This window comes from Sphaerodactylus townsendi, linkage group LG04, assembly GCF_021028975.2.
Source record: "Sphaerodactylus townsendi isolate TG3544 linkage group LG04, MPM_Stown_v2.3, whole genome shotgun sequence".
Taxonomy (NCBI): Eukaryota; Metazoa; Chordata; class Lepidosauria; order Squamata; family Sphaerodactylidae; genus Sphaerodactylus; species Sphaerodactylus townsendi.
In genome coordinates this window covers 34500129-34516931 of record NC_059428.1, presented here as the reverse complement: position 1 = coordinate 34516931, position 16803 = coordinate 34500129, and the positions used below count along the sequence as shown (strand labels likewise).

Here is a 16803-nt window from a genome sequence, read left to right as displayed (position 1 = left end):
ACTTTCCACCGAAGGTCTTTCATGTATGAAAGGACAGTATTAAAAGCACTGGTAGAGAACAGGTAGATATTTTGTTTGTTTATTTAATTTCTTTCCTAGCAAAGTCAGACTCAGGGTGGCTTCCAGCAACCAGTACATGCAACATAAGAACATAAGAACAAGCCAGCTGGATCAGACCAAAGTCCATCTAGTCCAGCTCTCTGCTACTCGCAGTGGCCCACCAGGTGCCTTTGGGAGCTCACATGTAGGATGTGAATGCAATGGCCTTCTGCGGCTGTTGCTCCTGATCACCTGGTCTGTTAAGGCATTTGCAATTTCAGATCAAGGAGGATCAAGATTGGTAGCCATAAATCGACTTCTCCTCCATAAATCTGTCCAAGCCCCTTTTAAAGCTGTCCAGGTTAGTGGCCATCACCACCTCCTGTGGCAGCATATTCCAAACACCAATCACACGTTGCGTGAAGAAGTGTTTCCTTTTATTAGTTCTAATTCTTCCCCCCAGCATTTTCAATGTATGCCCCCTGGTTCTAGTATTGTGAGAAAGAGAGAAAAATTTCTCTCTGTCAACATTTTCTACCCCATGCATAATTTTGTAGACTTCAATCATATCCCCTCAGCCGCCTCCTCTCCAAACTAAAGAGTCCCAAACGCTGCAGCTGCAGCCTCTCCTCATAGGGAAGGTGCTCCAGTCCCTCAATCATCCTTGTTGCCCTTCTCTGCACTTTTTTCTATCTCCTCAATATCCTTTTTTGAGATCACGTGACTCAGAACTGGACACAGTACTCCAAGTGCAGTCGCACCACTGCTTTATATATAAGGGCATGACAATCTTTGCAGTTTTATTATCAATTCCTTTTCTAATAATCCCCAGCATAGAGTTTGCCTTTTTCACAGCTGCCATGCATTGAGTTGACATTCCCATGGAACTATCAACTAAGACGCCTAAATTCCTTTCCTGGTCTGTGACTGATAGCACTGACCCCTGTAGCGTGTATGTGAAGTTTGGATTTTTTGCCCCTATGTGCATCACTTTACATTTTGCTACATTGAACTGCATTTGCCATTTCTGAGCCCACTCACCTAATTTATCAAGGTCCGCTTGGAGCTCTTGCAATCCTTTTGTGGTTCTCACCACCCTACATAATTTGGTATCATCTGCAAACTTGGCCACCACGCTACCCACCCCTACTTCCAGGTCATTTTATGAATAGGTTAAAGAGCACTGGTCCCAAACGGATCCTTGGGGACACCACTCCCGACATCTCTCCATTGTGAGAACTTCCCATTTACACCCACTCTTTGTTTCCTGTTTCTCAACAAATTTTTTTAACCGTAGGGAGGACTTCCCCTCTTATTCCTTCATTGCTGAGTTTTCTCAACAGTCTCTGGTGAGGAACTTTGTCAAAAGCCTTTTGGAAATCCAAGTAGACAATGTCCACCGGTTCACTCCTGTCCACATGCCTGTTTACACCCTCAAAGAACTCTAGTAAGTTTGTAAGACAGGATTTGCCTCTGCAAAAGCCATGCTGACTCTTTCTCAGCAGGTCTTGCTTTTCTACATGTTTTATAATTTTATCTTTAATGATAGATTCTACTAATTTACCAGGAACAGATGTCAAACTGACTGGCCTGTAATTTCCCGGGTCCCCCCTAGATCCTTTCTTAAAGATTGGTGTGACATTGGCCATCTTTCAGTCTTCAGGGATAGAGCCTGATTTCAGGGATAAGTTGCATATTAAAGTGAGAATGATATATACATTTAAAACCATAGTTTTTAGCCCAAATATTATAAAATGCATGATTAATTACAGATTAAAAGATGGCAACCTAAGGAGTGGGATGGGGTTTGACTTCCTTTGTCCATACATTCATTTTTAGGAGGGGAAATGTACCCAGTTCACCCCTACTTTGGAATAAATTGTATAATAAATGTAAAAATATTATGTTTAGTTTGAGCCTAAATATGAGTATAAAGACAAGGGATAACAGAGAAATCTGACAGGATTTCATGATATATTTGCCACACTTCACTTAGCAAGTATGCATTCACTAGAACAGCTTTACTTTTAGCATATATCACATCTTAATGTCACTTTGTTTCTGATAGCCTCATTGCAATCATTTGATTTTTGCTGAGAAAATATTAGGGGCAAATGTAAACATTTGCAGAATGGATTATTTTTGTGGCAAGTTCTGATCCTACATAATATCTGATTAAAGTAATGTAAGCCAACCTATTGAAAGCCATTAAAGTATCAAAATTTGATGCCGATAGCAACTGCTTTAGCTAATTTCATTCATTTATAATAACAATAATTATCACAGTCTTTCTAAATGGAAGCCAGCATGATCTAGGAGATGGAGTTGTGAGACCCTGGTTTTAGATCCAGATTTAAGCAGTTAATTTCACCAGAGGCTCTTGTCAAATCACTATTTCTAAATTATAATCTTTCCTGGCCATAAGAAATCGATCTATCTATAAATGCTACAAAATAAGCAGGTTCTAATCCATATCTTTGTATCATTCAGAAAAGCACCAATTGCGGGGGGGGGGGGGGGGGCTGCATGTGCCTTCCCCATATGACTGTAGGAAGTATGCACTAAATAACTCAGAATAGAGAGTCATGGTAGTCTATTCACCATCTAAACAGTGGAGAATGTGGTAAAAGAGAAGCAACTGCCATCAACACTACTCAGACCTGCAACTGGCATTGTGAAATTGCTTTGTCAAATTAAATACCTTGTACCTCATTTCCCTGATTGTATGGTCTGTATGGACTGTACCTCCTCTGAATCTACCATCATCGGGGGCCATTTATAGGACTCAGAGACCATGGCATCCACCCATGGTTTATTTGGGAAATGACCCAAGTATCGAAGCCAAGATCTGATATAAAAGGCACTAGAACATTAATCACTGGAAAACAACAAATGCTAAGTGTATCCTGCTGGGAATGAAGGACCAGAACACCTGAGGTATCACTCAGGTGGATTCCGCATGAGCCAAAAACAATGGTGTGAAAATGGTGTAAAATGGTTTAAAACAGTATAAAAGGGTTTACACCATTTTCACACCATTATCACACCGCTGTTTTTGGCCCATGCGTAATCCGCTTAAGAGTTGTACATAGTTACTGAAATTTCCTAGTAGTTACAGAATTCTGCCAGTTGTGACTATAGATAATACAACTACAAATAGGCAACTACAGATAATCCCTGCAAGTTCACTGGTGATGTGACTTCATTTCACCCGGTTCCTTCCTCCACTAATCTTAATTGTTTTTCTTATTTTTCCTAGTGAAGTATGGCTGTTTCTGCACGGCCAGCTGAGTGGGGGTGCATCGGCATAGTTTATGCCAATGCACCCTCTGGGACTGTTTGCATGGATGGTCCCACTGGATGTGCAGGGGGCGGGAAGAGCCCTGGGGGCTTCCTCGGGGCTCCTCGCCTCCCCTCCCTGGGCGGGATCTATCCATTCTGCATCCAGGCTGCTCCATCCCAAAAATGGCTGTTACCTCCTCCTGGCTTTCGTTGTATTGTGGAGGCCAGGGGACACACCCCTGTGGCCAGAGCTCTTGAGTCAGAGGCCAGGAGGCTTGCCCCCTGGCCTCCACAACACGACGGAAGCCAGGAGAAGGTAAGAGCCGTTTGGGGAAGGTGGGGGGGGGGGAAATGCCACCTTCCACCTGCTGCCGTTCTCCCGGCATCAGGTGGAAGAAGCCACTTTCTAAAAACCTTGCTGAGCGAGGTTCAAAAGAGGCATTTTCGCACCACTTGGCCGGCACGAGCATGGTGCTGCTGCAGTGTTTTTACCGTCCCTGGGGTGCTCTTATTGGGCTGTGCGGAAACAGCATATGTATGTGTATCTGCTTACTTGTATCAACACTGTGTCCTGGGGAAAGCTTCTTTTAACCTGGCCAGTTCAGTTCTGCCACTCCACTGACTTTTCTGCAGCTAGAGAGTACAACTGTGATTTTAAAAATATAGCAAAGTGCAGGTAACTGGCTTTTAGCAGAATTCTCAGGCTCCCTGTTTCTTCATTATATTTGTACGGCTATGAAATCTGGGCCAGATAAAATGCTAAAATAGTTCTAGGAGGGCAATTTTTTTCCTTCTTGCTTTTCATCTTAGAAAATCTACTGCACATTTGAGGTCTGAAAGACATGACAGAACTGTGAAACTGTGAGGTCTTTCATTTTCTCAGCTAGGGTATAGATATGTTTTGAGTATTCACATTCTTTCCTTTATTAGTTTCATGATTAAAAATGGGGAAGAAGACACAGTTTGGTGGCCTCTTTTTCTTCTTGTTTCTATTAGCACTGCAATGATATATAAGCAGAACTTGCACTATGAGCCAGAAGTTGGAAATTTCTTGTAGGATGTAGGGTACAAAGTGACCATCAAAAGTATGTGATTTGGCTCCATCCAGTTATGGAACTGCACAAAACTTTATCAAATCAATAGGTTACTTCATTGTTCACAGTTCCCTATTTGTACCCACAGTTTCCTTTGCCTATCATCACTCTGACCTCTTCCTGTTTCTAATCAGTATATCAAGAATTGAATCTTGAACTGAATACTCAATATTGGTATATTATATTAATATAACACTATTCAATTGCTAATTAAAAAAAATTCCCCATGGTGAGGGAGAAAACAGGTAATGCGGAAGCCAAGCCTCGTGGGAATCCAGGAGTCCACCAACTTGTCTGCCCTTTCTGAATGCAGAGGCATCACTACCTCTGATGTCAGAGGTGGAGTGAAGTCTCCATCAGAAACAGTGCCAGCAAGACCACTTTGGTTCTTTCCCTTTTAAAATTTAAATAGCCCTGGGTGGAGGCCAGGTCTATCTGACCATCAGCTATTAGTCAGCATCCAAAGAGAAAAGAAAGTCAGTTTAACAACTGTTTCTCAGGCCCTCTTCTTATACTTACTTCCCCAATTTTTTGGCTTTCCAAAACACTCCTGAAATCGCAGGAGATAAATTTTCATTATTCCTGGAATTTCAGAAGTGTTTTGCATCAATTCAGGTGTCCCTAAGGTAACCCAAAATAGTGCATGCTTTTAGCATTGGTATATCCAAATGTGCACCCCTGTTCACTGACAGTTAAGAAATTTCCTTTACACCATAATGTGGTAATTAAATTCAGGAGTTTGAGAACTGTGACTCTTCAGTGTACTATACAACCTTCTACAGGTAATTTAGAATACCTTTGAAAACCTAAAATGGACTGGGTCAGTCACCAGTGAGCATCTTAGGTGGATAGTAGGTGTTACAGTTTTGCTAAAGCAAGGCAGCAATTGTGAGACTTACTTAAAACAACATCCAATTCCTAATTCCTCCCAAATTAGTTCAAAACTTCCCAATTTCTTCTATTAATAAAGCAAAGGAGGGAAAAATAATTCAGGTGTGTGGAGGGGGGGAAGGTTTGGGAGGTCAGCAACGATGAATGTAGACCATAGCTTCCTTAACCAAAGGCCCAGTGGAATATCTCCACCTTACAGGTCCTGCGAAACAGAGCTAAATCCCACAGAGCCCTGGTCTCAGTAGACAGAGAGTTCCATCAGGCTGGGACCAGGGCTGAAAAAGGTCTGGACCTTGTTGGGGCTTAGCCAGACATTTTTGGGGTCAGGGACTACAAGTAAGTCACTTTCCAAGGATTGTAATGTCCTCCAGGGATGATGCAGGGAGAGGCAATCCTGAGGATATGATGGTCCCAGGCTGCCCAAGGACTTAAAGGTTAATACTAAAACCTTGAAGATGATCTAGAACTCAACTGACTACCAGTGCAGTCAGTAGAGCACAGATCAAATGTGTGCTTGTATTGGAGACTCTTTTAGGACTCTTGCTGCTGCATTTTGGACCAGCTGTAATTTTCAGCACAATCTCAAGGGCAGGCTAGAGTACAGCGAGTTACAATAGTTAAGCCTGGAGGTGACAGTTGAATGGATCACTGTTGCCAAGTCCAAACAGGACAGGTAGGGGGCTGGATGCCTGGCCTTGAGTAAGACTTTTTCAGCCTAGCCTGTTGCCAAGTCCAAACAGGACAGGTAGGGGGCTGGATACCTGGCCTTGAATAAGACTTTTTCAGCCTCGCCTATCCACAAGATTGTTTTGAGAGTAAAATGGAAGACAGGGTCCTCATACATAGCCACAAATTCCTTGGAATAAGTGCAGGTTAAATAGAAATGTACATTGTTGATATTTACAAAGTGAGTCACTTAGCAATCTTTCTTGGCAGAGAACTAATCAAATTTAGAATATACTTGGTTGTAATCCTCTAAACTTATTCTTCAGACATTAATTGTTTCATTCTAATTTCACTTTGGATAAATACTTAGCTTAAATGTTTTTTTTAATAATTGTGGTTTCCAGTGGACTAATATCCAACATCTACTTCTACTTACAGCATTGGCCCTGACCACCTCCATATTATATAGAAACATAAGAAGAGCCCTGCTGGATCAGACCAGTGGTCCACCTAGTTCAGTGTCCTATCTCATAGTGGCCAACCAGTTCCCCTGTAGGTCCAACAACAAAGCACAGAGGCCACCTTTTTCCCCGGATGTTGTCTTCTGATGCTGTTATTCAGAGGTTTTCTATCTCTGGTTGTGGAGGCTCCCTTTAATTACCATGGCTAGTAGGCACTGATAGACCTGTCTTCCATTGCTGTGAGTAATCCCTTTTAAAACCAGCTCTAGAGCCAGCTGCATTATCTAGTTGTTTTCTCATCCAGCATCAGAGCACACTGAAGCACACTCAAGCTTTAAGCAGTAGAGACAACTACATGGTTAAGGAAAATGTAGGATTAAAGTTACTGCTTCTGTTTGATTAGGGTAGTGCAAGATCTTTTCACATCTTTTCAGCCTGGGTAATTTTGTACAAAGGATCTGCTTGCATGTTGCTGTTCTATGGACAACTAGAGAGGTGTACAAATCCATATGCTGAACACACATTGTCCTAGCTAGATCAGCACAACTGACTTTTGTGCAACTAGCAGAATGCAATTGAAGATTGAATTTGCAGTCCTTATATTTTAAAACAGAATTTAATATTGAAAGATGAGGGAGTTGGGAGTCTGGGATTAATCTAAAAACAAAGCGATATGGGTCAAATTCTTTTCAAGCATAAAAATATTTTAAAATGCAAATCTGTATGTCATAGAATGGTAATGTATGCCATTCTCTCCATTTGTTACAGAGAATTATATACTGTAAACACTAGATTTGTAATGTGAATATGATCTGGAATGGCTTCTGCTTTATATTAAAATATAATCATAACATTAGTTCTTAAGGGTAAGCAACACACAAGCTTTTTTGAAAAAAAAATTGCTTGTAACCTTTAACAAAGAATCTGTAGTAAACAAAGGTGCTTTGGAAAACCAGAACAGTTAGGATTTTAAAAGTGTTATTTAAAATTATTATTGTTTGAAAACCAAAGATGAACTTTTATTACCACTTTGTATTAGTGCTTTAAATATTCTAGCTATAAAACTATTAGTGGAGCAATTCAACCTAACTGAATCCATTTGCTGTTCATCTTTTCTGCCTTATTACATCATTTTCGAGCTCTGATTGCATTATTTTAGAGCATGCCTTGCTATAATGCTATTCTGCCCTAACCTGATGGATTTAGTTTTCATCTTGATCTCAAGAATACCCAGTCTATAAATACATCTATATTCTCCAACAAGGATCACAGTAAAAGTGGTAAATTCTCCCAAAGAGAAACAGTTGTGTGTGTCCCAAGAGAAAATGATAAATCCTTTGAAGTAGAACAACCTCTTGATTGTATTTTTTAAAAATCCCATCAAGATAAAGAGAAGTCTTTACAGTATATCTGATGTATTGGTTAGATTGATTTAGTTTCTAGACAACCTAGCAGTTGTTTTAGTCTCACTCCTGATCAGGCATTCGCAGTTTGTTAATTATAATGGATCCAGTTTGCAACTGCAGTGAACTCACCTTAGTTTTGGTGCAACAGAAATGATCAAAGCTGGGAGACATTCTTAAAATTAAGTACATGGCTAAGTTCTATGACATTAGGCCCTTAACATTGATATACTGTGATTATAATTCAAAGAAGCATTTGTGTACATGCTGGGGGAAAATAGTCTATGCAGCCGGAGGTGTAGAGAGCCAGTGTGGTGCAGTGTGGTTAAGAGCAGGTGATCTCTAATCTGGAGAACCAGGTTTGATTCCCCACTCCTCCACAGGAGTGGCTATCTGGTGAACTGGATTTGTTTTCCTTCTCATACACATGAAGCCTGCTGAACGACCTTGGGCTAGTCACAGTTCTCTGTGAACTCTCTCACCCCACCTACCTTACAAGGTGTCTTTTATGAGAAGTGGAAGGGAAGGAGTTTGTCAGCCGCTTTAAGACTCCTTATAGTTGACAAAAGTGGGATATAAATCCAAACTACTACTACTACTACTCTTCTTCTTCGATACATTTTGTACAACTGTGTCCCACCATCAAAGAGACCAACCTTTCTTGAACTGAATGGCGCTTGTCACTTTAACAGTGAAAACAGCTGTTTTTTTAAAAAAAAAACATCCTGTGGGCTCCTTCCCATGTGTATGTAACATTTTTGGAACTGCAACTTGTGACCATCCATTTTATGTCTTATTTACTCAGGATGGAAATGAATGAACAGTGCATTGCAATAGCTATCATTTGCAGTTGTGATATAGGCTGGAGGGAAATCTTTCTTAACCAAGTATGCAAATAGGAAGAGAGCACGTTGTGTAATATAGGTGTGCAGTATTCAGTCTTTGTCCTAGACAGTTGATGTTGTCTCACCCTATAGAGTGAGGTTTTATGATGAAGATTTGTGATAACTTTGCTTTCCTCTTTCTTATCTGGTAGCCTTGTCACAATACAGATTTCTTTTTTGGTGGTGGGGAGGGGAGGGAGGAAATACCTGTGCCATCCACTGATAAATATTTACATTCCTCATTAGATTAAATGAGATGCTACTGCTTTTCTGCCTCTCCTGTCAGAATAAAGGTCTTATTTGAAAGGGGATGCAGGGTCAGTCTGAAACCTGGCGTCATTACTGTAATAAATTAATAGTATCGAGAAGTTTCATACACACACACACACACACACACACATACACACACACACACACACACACACACACAGGTACACACATAGAGTGATACTGTAAATGCTTGACGATTTCATGCTGCCTCTTAACAGTTGGAATATACAATTTTGTGTGAATTTAGAAATGTTGTGAGTTAAATCCTGATAGAAAGGAAAGGAAGACAAAAATGTTGATTTGGCCTGGTCAGTTTTTAGCCCAGCACTAGGAAAGGAGGAGGAATGGGAGGGGGAGAAGCACAGAATCCCAATTTGCCGTGTCATACACAGCCTAATTTCATTTATTCTCATTTTATGCCCCTGCCAGACCACCGCTCTTGATAAGGAGAGGCAGGTTTTCCGACGAAGACGCAACCCGGATGTGAGGGGACATTACAAGGCACAGCAAGCACCACCTGAACTCAACTCTGAATCAGAAGACTATTCACCAAGTTCATCTGAGACTGTTCGCTCACCTAACTCACCCTTTTAATAAAAAATTTCTGCTGAAGGTCTTGGCTTAACCCTTTGAGATTCTGGGGAAAAAAATCCTCCAAACCTGTGTGCGCAACTGTTGCATTTGATTTTGTCTCTTATTAGTTGCTTGAATGAAGGAACCAGAGAGAGGGTGTTTACAGTATCTTTGTAATAATAATTTCCTAACTGACTGAAATGGTCTTTGTTCTCTGTCTAGATTGTGACTTGCTGCTAATACGATCCTCAAAGGGTTAAGACTATTTTGCTTTTTTAAATATATGATATATATATATATTATATATAATTTTGAAAAGAGGATAGAAGCAATGAATGTTTCCATCAGTCAAGCTAGGAGCTACAGTTTGTAAATCTAGCATATGTTAACCCTCTGAGTGCATAATCATTTTAAATCTACTTCCCTAAATAGGGGCTCTGTCATTCACATACATTTCTTGTTTTCATATAGCTCTTCATTCAGTGGTCTGACCAAAGCGGTAGCCAAATATGGGCTGGGATTTTTCTAGTCTTTTTTTTAAACTGTAAGGTTTCCGCTTCCCCATGGCAACTGGAAATTGAGTCTGGGCACTGGTACCTGAGTTGTGACAGAGATCAAGTAACAGGTTTCATTTCCTTGTGGGATCGTATAAAATCTTGCTCACTGTTAAGTTTTCCAAAAATAAAATTGTAGCCTTCATTTATTGTATTTCACAAATCTATTCCTAGACTCCCATTTGACCACAATCACTTGGTGAAATGGTTGCTTGGGAGAAGAGGTGCCCAAGAACAGTCTACCAAGCAGTGGTGGGATTCAAATAAATTTAACAACTGGTTGTATACAAGCACCATTTTAACAACGGGTTCTGCCAAAGTGGTGCGAACCTGCTGAATCCCACCACTGCTACCAAGGGTTCGTGTGGCAATGATCTCAAAATGGCTTTTTGCAAAACCCAGGTTGTTGGTTGCAAAGAAATGTGTTTGATGTCTAGGAAGAAATGTCCTGTCATCTGTTGTGCGTATCCAGTTGCACTTCCTGCACATTCTATTTACATGTAAACGTACACACAGAGATCATACTTGGGAGTCAGCAATAAACACAGTCAGTTTTACATACTGTGAATTATTCCTCTGGATGTTGCTGTGGTGTTCTGTCTATGGTGAAGGGTTCTGTACACAAAGACAGGAAAATTGTGTTTTTAAAAAGAGGTGGTTATTCTACAGAAATTAGAACAGGCAGCTTTGAAAAATCTCTCTTTTGTACTTTAAAATTCCAAACCTTAAAAAAAGCCAAAACTCCCCCCCCCCCCCAGTGAAGTGTCTAGCAGTTGTTCAGATGTGTTAAAAATGTTTGTACAAATATGTTTACTGGAATTCAGTACAAATGTGGGGGTTCATAGAGTGGGCAACTCCTAGAGCAAATGTTCTCTTTCATGGCTGTTTTCAGAAGGCATAAACAATTGGAATTAAATTGTTTTGTTAAATAATTCCAGTTCCAAAATGTAATAAAAATGGTTCCTGTTCATTGAAAGACAAGGGCTTTAGCAGAAGTGCAGGATATTCAAGTTTCACATATTGAATGTTTGAGAAAAGTTGCTCTAGTCTGATCCAGCAGGGCTCCCAGATTCTTGCAAAGCATATTCAATTAGGCACTTACATGCATAAACCCACTTCTTAGGTTTGGTAGAACGTAGGGTTCACTCTGCTGCATGTTTAATTTTATTTACCTGGGCCATGTGTGAACCAATTCCCAGTTCTACTACTTCTTATATAGAGAGGGCAATGTGTCAAGGAGGCCCTCCCTTATGGTGTTTGTTTTTATAATTTAAGTAAATGCCATTCTAATCTGCCAATTAATTAAATGACTGCTTGTTCACATTATCAGTATTTGGGATGTGAAATCTATCCTGACTAGAGAAAATATCTAGAAAGCATTCATCCTTCCAATCAGTTATTTTAGATTTTGATTGCATTTTACATAAATTGAATTTTTCTGAGGTTTCTAGAAGATAGGCAGTTTGGTTCTGTTGACCACCTTTTGCTACAGTAGTGCAAAATACGCCAAAACTTGCCAGCTCTTGAAATATTTGCCAAACAATATCCAACTTATTATATTATTATATGCAATAGTTATTGCATCTATGGACTCCAATGGATGCCATGGGGAATTATCAGTAAAGTCTTAAGGAGAGCTACACCTTTCGAAGCACATTGAGTTCAATGTATTTAGAAGGACGTAGCACTATTTGGGATTGCACTGTATGTTCACTTGCAGGTATAAGTAATTGTTTTTGCATAACACATTAGCGGAACAGCAATGGTAAGCAAGCTGTTAGCTCAGAAACCTCTATGGTTCTTTGTACTGCTGTTTGGACTCATTCAGCAGATCTTGTGGTCATCTGGCTTGCAGCATTGGCTCACAGAATCTACTTGTAAAAGACAATTGAGAGGGAAAGTCCAGATGTATCTAACTCTGATGCTGCATTATTTTAAAAGTTTAAAATGGTTACAGCATAGAACATAGAGATTGTATATTATCTCTATGTTGACTATGATAAAAAAATCTAATCAGGTGCATGCAAACATCAAAATCCATTATCCAATGGTCATATACCTGTATTCGTGAAGTCCATACATTTCCTACAATATCAATTTGGCTTACTTATCATTGGTATTAATTCTACACTCTTGTGCAGGAACACAAAAATCCACCTTCTAAGTTAATTGAATTCATTGGGTTTAGTAACATGGCATTCATTTACTATTGCACTGTGTGCCCCTTGGTAGGTGTCTGTAATTGCACACATGAAGACCACCTTCCCCAAATAACAGAATGTTGCATCCATTATAATTTCTATGCAGGAACATATGAATAAAGCTTTTGAGAACAGGTGTGAAATGACAGACTCAGAGCTGTGAAATGATTGGAACTTTATCTCAAGCACTTGCTAAAATTGGTCTAATAAATTAGTCAAATAAATTCTTCATTCTGGATCCATGTACAAGTCAACTTTTTTCATTTTTTCCTAAAAGAAGATGATTTTGAACACTGACATGTATTCTTTTGGTTATATATTTTTTTATTCTGCAGACACAGGGATCCACAAACCTTTGTTCAAACAAGGGAAAGTCACCTTGGTGAAATTTAGAGTTGGCAAGGATTGTCCTCAATAGATGACAATCATGTTCCTAGTAAAATATTGACTCCACAGTAGCCAGAAGTTTACCCAAAATCCATACTTGCAGCTGGAGTCACCAGAAGATAAATATGAAGGAGGAACACAATATGAAGGAGAAACCCTAGACCAGTGGTGGCAAACCTTTGGCACTCCAGATGTTATGGACTACAATTCCCATCAGCCCCTGCCAGCATGGCCAATTGGTTCACCACCACGGCCCTAGACTCTGTCAATCTTTGGATTATTTTAATTTTTCTTTTCATGTTAGGATTAGCAGTTGTCTGGAAGAACAATGTAGACAGTTTGCAAGCTGCAAGCATAAAAAATGGCACAAAAGATGGCACAAGCCACACATGAACCTAAGGTTGCCACAGGTCTCCAGCATCCCAACCCAAGAGACCAGAACTTAGTGATGGGACCTGGTGATATCAAATTGAATAGCAATACCAAAGGGAATACTTCCATACACTGCTAAGGGTTGCACCTTATAAGTGAATGTGTATCACAACTCATATGCCCTTTCTGCACAGCCATGTTGGCCATTGGTGTTACTGGCAATGCTGCAGCAACAGAACGTTTGCATGGGCAGGCGCTCCGTGGATAGGTAGCGCATCGGCTGAACCGCAGTGTTCACATGGCTGCACTTTGCAAATGGCGTCCTTTCTTCCCCAGGGTAGATGTCACAGGCGTTCGGCACAAGGATTGGCCAGTGTAGGCTGCCATTGTGGGGGACGGGCTCTGTGGCACTGATTCCTGGTGGGCGCTTTGCACGATGCTGGCTGCAGAGCGCCATTTTTTACAAGACTCACTCATTGAGTGATTTTCTAATACACCATTGTGGGGCCACTGGAACAATGTTGCATCGCTGCAGCCTTGTTTCTGCAGTGGCGGACATGCAAACCCTTCGCCCGTAATGCTGGCCAATAAGGTGTCATAAACCAATCTAGTCCTATGGAGAGCTTTCAGGTATTTGGGGAGTTTCTGGCGTTTGCTGCTTCCCCACACCCCTGGAAGTCCTTTGAAGGTGGCACAGCAGCAGCCATGTCCCTGGCTGCCAGGGGCCTATGGACTGAGCTAGTAGTAAGTTTCAGAACATGATGGTAATTTGGATCTAGGTCTTTCCAGTTCCAGTCTAGCACTCTATTAAAAACATTTCTACGCCCCCTCCCCTTTTTCAGATAATTATTGGAAGCAGGTGTGCACAAAAATCATAAAAGAAGCCACTGACAGCCTGAGATTTCAACCCATGGTACTGTGTTGAATTTGAGTTCCATGGTGAAAAGTAGAGACTTGATACCAATGGATAAAACAGTTTTCCTTTCTTACATTATGTAGATTTGCTAGGGAAGTCTTGATTATTTTTCTTTAATAACATAAACAATGTATCTACATTTATTTGCACATCATATATAATTTGCAATGTTGCTTTAAGAGTTGCTCATTGGTAAATTAATCAGCTGCGGGTGCAATACTATGCACTTGTCTAAGCATATGCTGGATTGTGTGTAAATTTTTAGCTGAGAATCTGCTGGGGTCAAGATAAAAAGAAACTTTACAAAATGGTTTTGGAAGGGTAGCTGTGTTGGCCTGCAATAGATGGGATAGATAAAAAGGAACCTTGGACCCCTGAAAGTTTGTACCCTGAAAATTTGTGCTACTGGACCCAAATACAGGTCTTTAATAAGTGGAACTGCTAATTAAAAGGCAAGCATTTAAATTTTCAAGTATTTAAATATTCAGCTATTTTAGCCAGAAATTATTTTAAAAGGCTTTTGCTGCTTGTCTAGGGTAACTTTTATTAAACCCTAGATTATTGTGCACTTCGTTACCTTAAATTGGCACCTCTATTTAGATTTTGTAAAATGCAAATTTATCATAAGTGTTCAATTGATTTAAACACAAATGATTAATTTACTACACATTATTGAATCAGTTGACAGCCCTAATTGTAACACAAAGAGATCTATCCATCCATATATATCCATTTAATCAATGGTTGTGGCTCCAATTTTGAATGGTAAACTTCTAAATCAATTATAACTCAGAGTATCTGACCCTGCGAAACAATTAGAGATTCATGATTGAACCTAACATTGATTTATGGCCAAAGGACCTTACTCACATGGTCTGTGTATGTTATTATGAAAACTCACATAATATTCTTCCTGTTAGAATCAATGCTATCTTGCAGCACAAAGACACTTGCTTGGCCGTAAAGGTCCATCAGTAACATGCATTCTTTGATTTGTTGGAGAAAAAATAACACTTTGAAAGCCAAGAAATTCATTCTTCTTGATTAGAGGAAGTGAGTGGATAGAAAACCAGGCATAAAATGCTTCATATTACAATTGTGCTGCCGCGTGTGAAATCAGTGCTGAGTCTTTCCATCACCTCTGTTTTTATTCTGGAATTCAGGGATAGCATTAAAAAAAGATGTTGAAGTCTCTTTCATCCTCCAGCCATATTATACCAATTACAGGCATAAAATCCCATCCCCCTGTTGTCCACTGCCAACCTCATACAAATGTTTGATTGCTGGCTCATGTTTTATTGGCACTAAATCTATAAAATCTTTTAGAAGTCATTCCTGGGTCCTGGTGAGAGGATATGCTTTGAATTTTCAAACCCCTCCAGTTGAGTGGTTCGAATGTTTTCCAAAGCAAGCTGCTGAAAGTACAATGCCAAAGCTGATTTTTAAGTGCAGACCATTACTTGCATTAGGAAGTACATAGTGAGAAATCCATTGAAGAGTTTATCCAGTGCCTGGTTGGATTTTTGTTAGAGAAGCATAAAGGATTAAATGTTACCTGAAATGTTTTTGTAATATCTACTGACGATATGAAATGTGACAATAATTTCACTGAGCAAAGGTTACAATACAATTTATTAGACAAACATGGAAGAAAAAAAACATCTTGGAATCTGGCAGGATTTTCTTTCTGAACCTCTATTCACATATGCATGTTTGTAACTTGATGACTGCAACATGTTGTGCTTTCTTGCATGTGGGAAAGAGTCGTCATAGATCAAAAACCAAAGACAGTGGTTTCATATTGCTTCAAACACAGTCCTTTCAGTGTAGGCAGTTCACACAATCAGCTGTGAGTCAAGTGTTGAGTGATCAGGTGATATATGCACATATGTGAACCAGCCCTGAGTAGCAGGTCATATTGGTGCTAAATAAAATATCAAAGAAAACATAACTGTACTGAATGTGTGCAATACATCAATGTTGTGTCCAACAGAACATATCATATCTTCATGACCTCCAGAGTAATTGGTGTTAGCTGTAGAAAGAGCTCTCTTACATTTGTGGTAGGACTATCTGTGTCCATTGCTTTCTGATCCTTTTGGAACACTGGGAGGTGAACTGTACAATCCAAATCAGCCAATCCATTTGCCAGATATCAATTTGTCAGTGCTTATCCATGAAAACCATTTTGATTATTTGTACTCAGAGGGTTAATACAAGAGCACAAGGCATGCCGATTACATTTGGTGTCTTCAAACTGCTTTGCTGTTATAGCCAGTGTTTGCTACGTTTTTTTAAAAAATTATTATTATTATTATTATTATTATTATTGTTATTCCAAAATTCTTGAAAACGTTGAAGTTGAAAAATATACTTTAAGTGGTGGTGTTCAAAGATTTCTATAACAAAATTGATCTTATTTTAGTTTTGATTTCTCACCAATGATATGCATTATTAATACAGTGTAAGTCTGTAGGTATACATTTTAACATCACAAGTGACTCCCAATATCTTTTTTTTTATTTTTTGGAAAAAAAGTGTTTAAACAGAGATTTTACTGTAGTGGCGCAGGATATTATCAGGCCGATTCTATGCATGGTTCCTCACAAGTAAATGTGCATAGACAGTGGTGGCGAACCTATGGCACGGGTGCCAGAGGTGGCACTCAGAGCCCTCTCTGTGGGCACACGCAAACAGAGTGCCCCTCCCCCCACATCTGGGCTGGCCTGGGCCACTGGGCTCAATTATTAGCATTAAACTTCAGACCTAGTTTTGGGGAAGCAGTGTAGGTAACCCTGTTAAGCGCTGTT

The 16803-nt window shown here is 39.9% G+C and overlaps 1 protein-coding gene across 4 annotated transcripts in view; it reads left to right on the top strand.

The window, feature by feature from the left end:
• The window catches only part of DCLK1 (doublecortin like kinase 1), a 246933-nt gene extending 230544 nt beyond the window's left edge, over positions 1-16389 (top strand). For 3 of the 4 annotated variants that reach the window (XM_048494602.1, XM_048494603.1, XM_048494606.1), the window contains one exon: positions 9420-16389. In XM_048494602.1, coding sequence (XP_048350559.1) covers positions 9420-9584 — 165 coding nt within the window. In that variant the 3' untranslated portion in view covers positions 9585-16389. Of the gene's footprint in view, positions 1-9408 lie in introns of all 4 variants that reach the window. The other variant, XM_048494604.1, reaches the window with a different exon arrangement.
• The last annotated feature ends 414 nt before the right edge of the window (positions 16390-16803 follow it).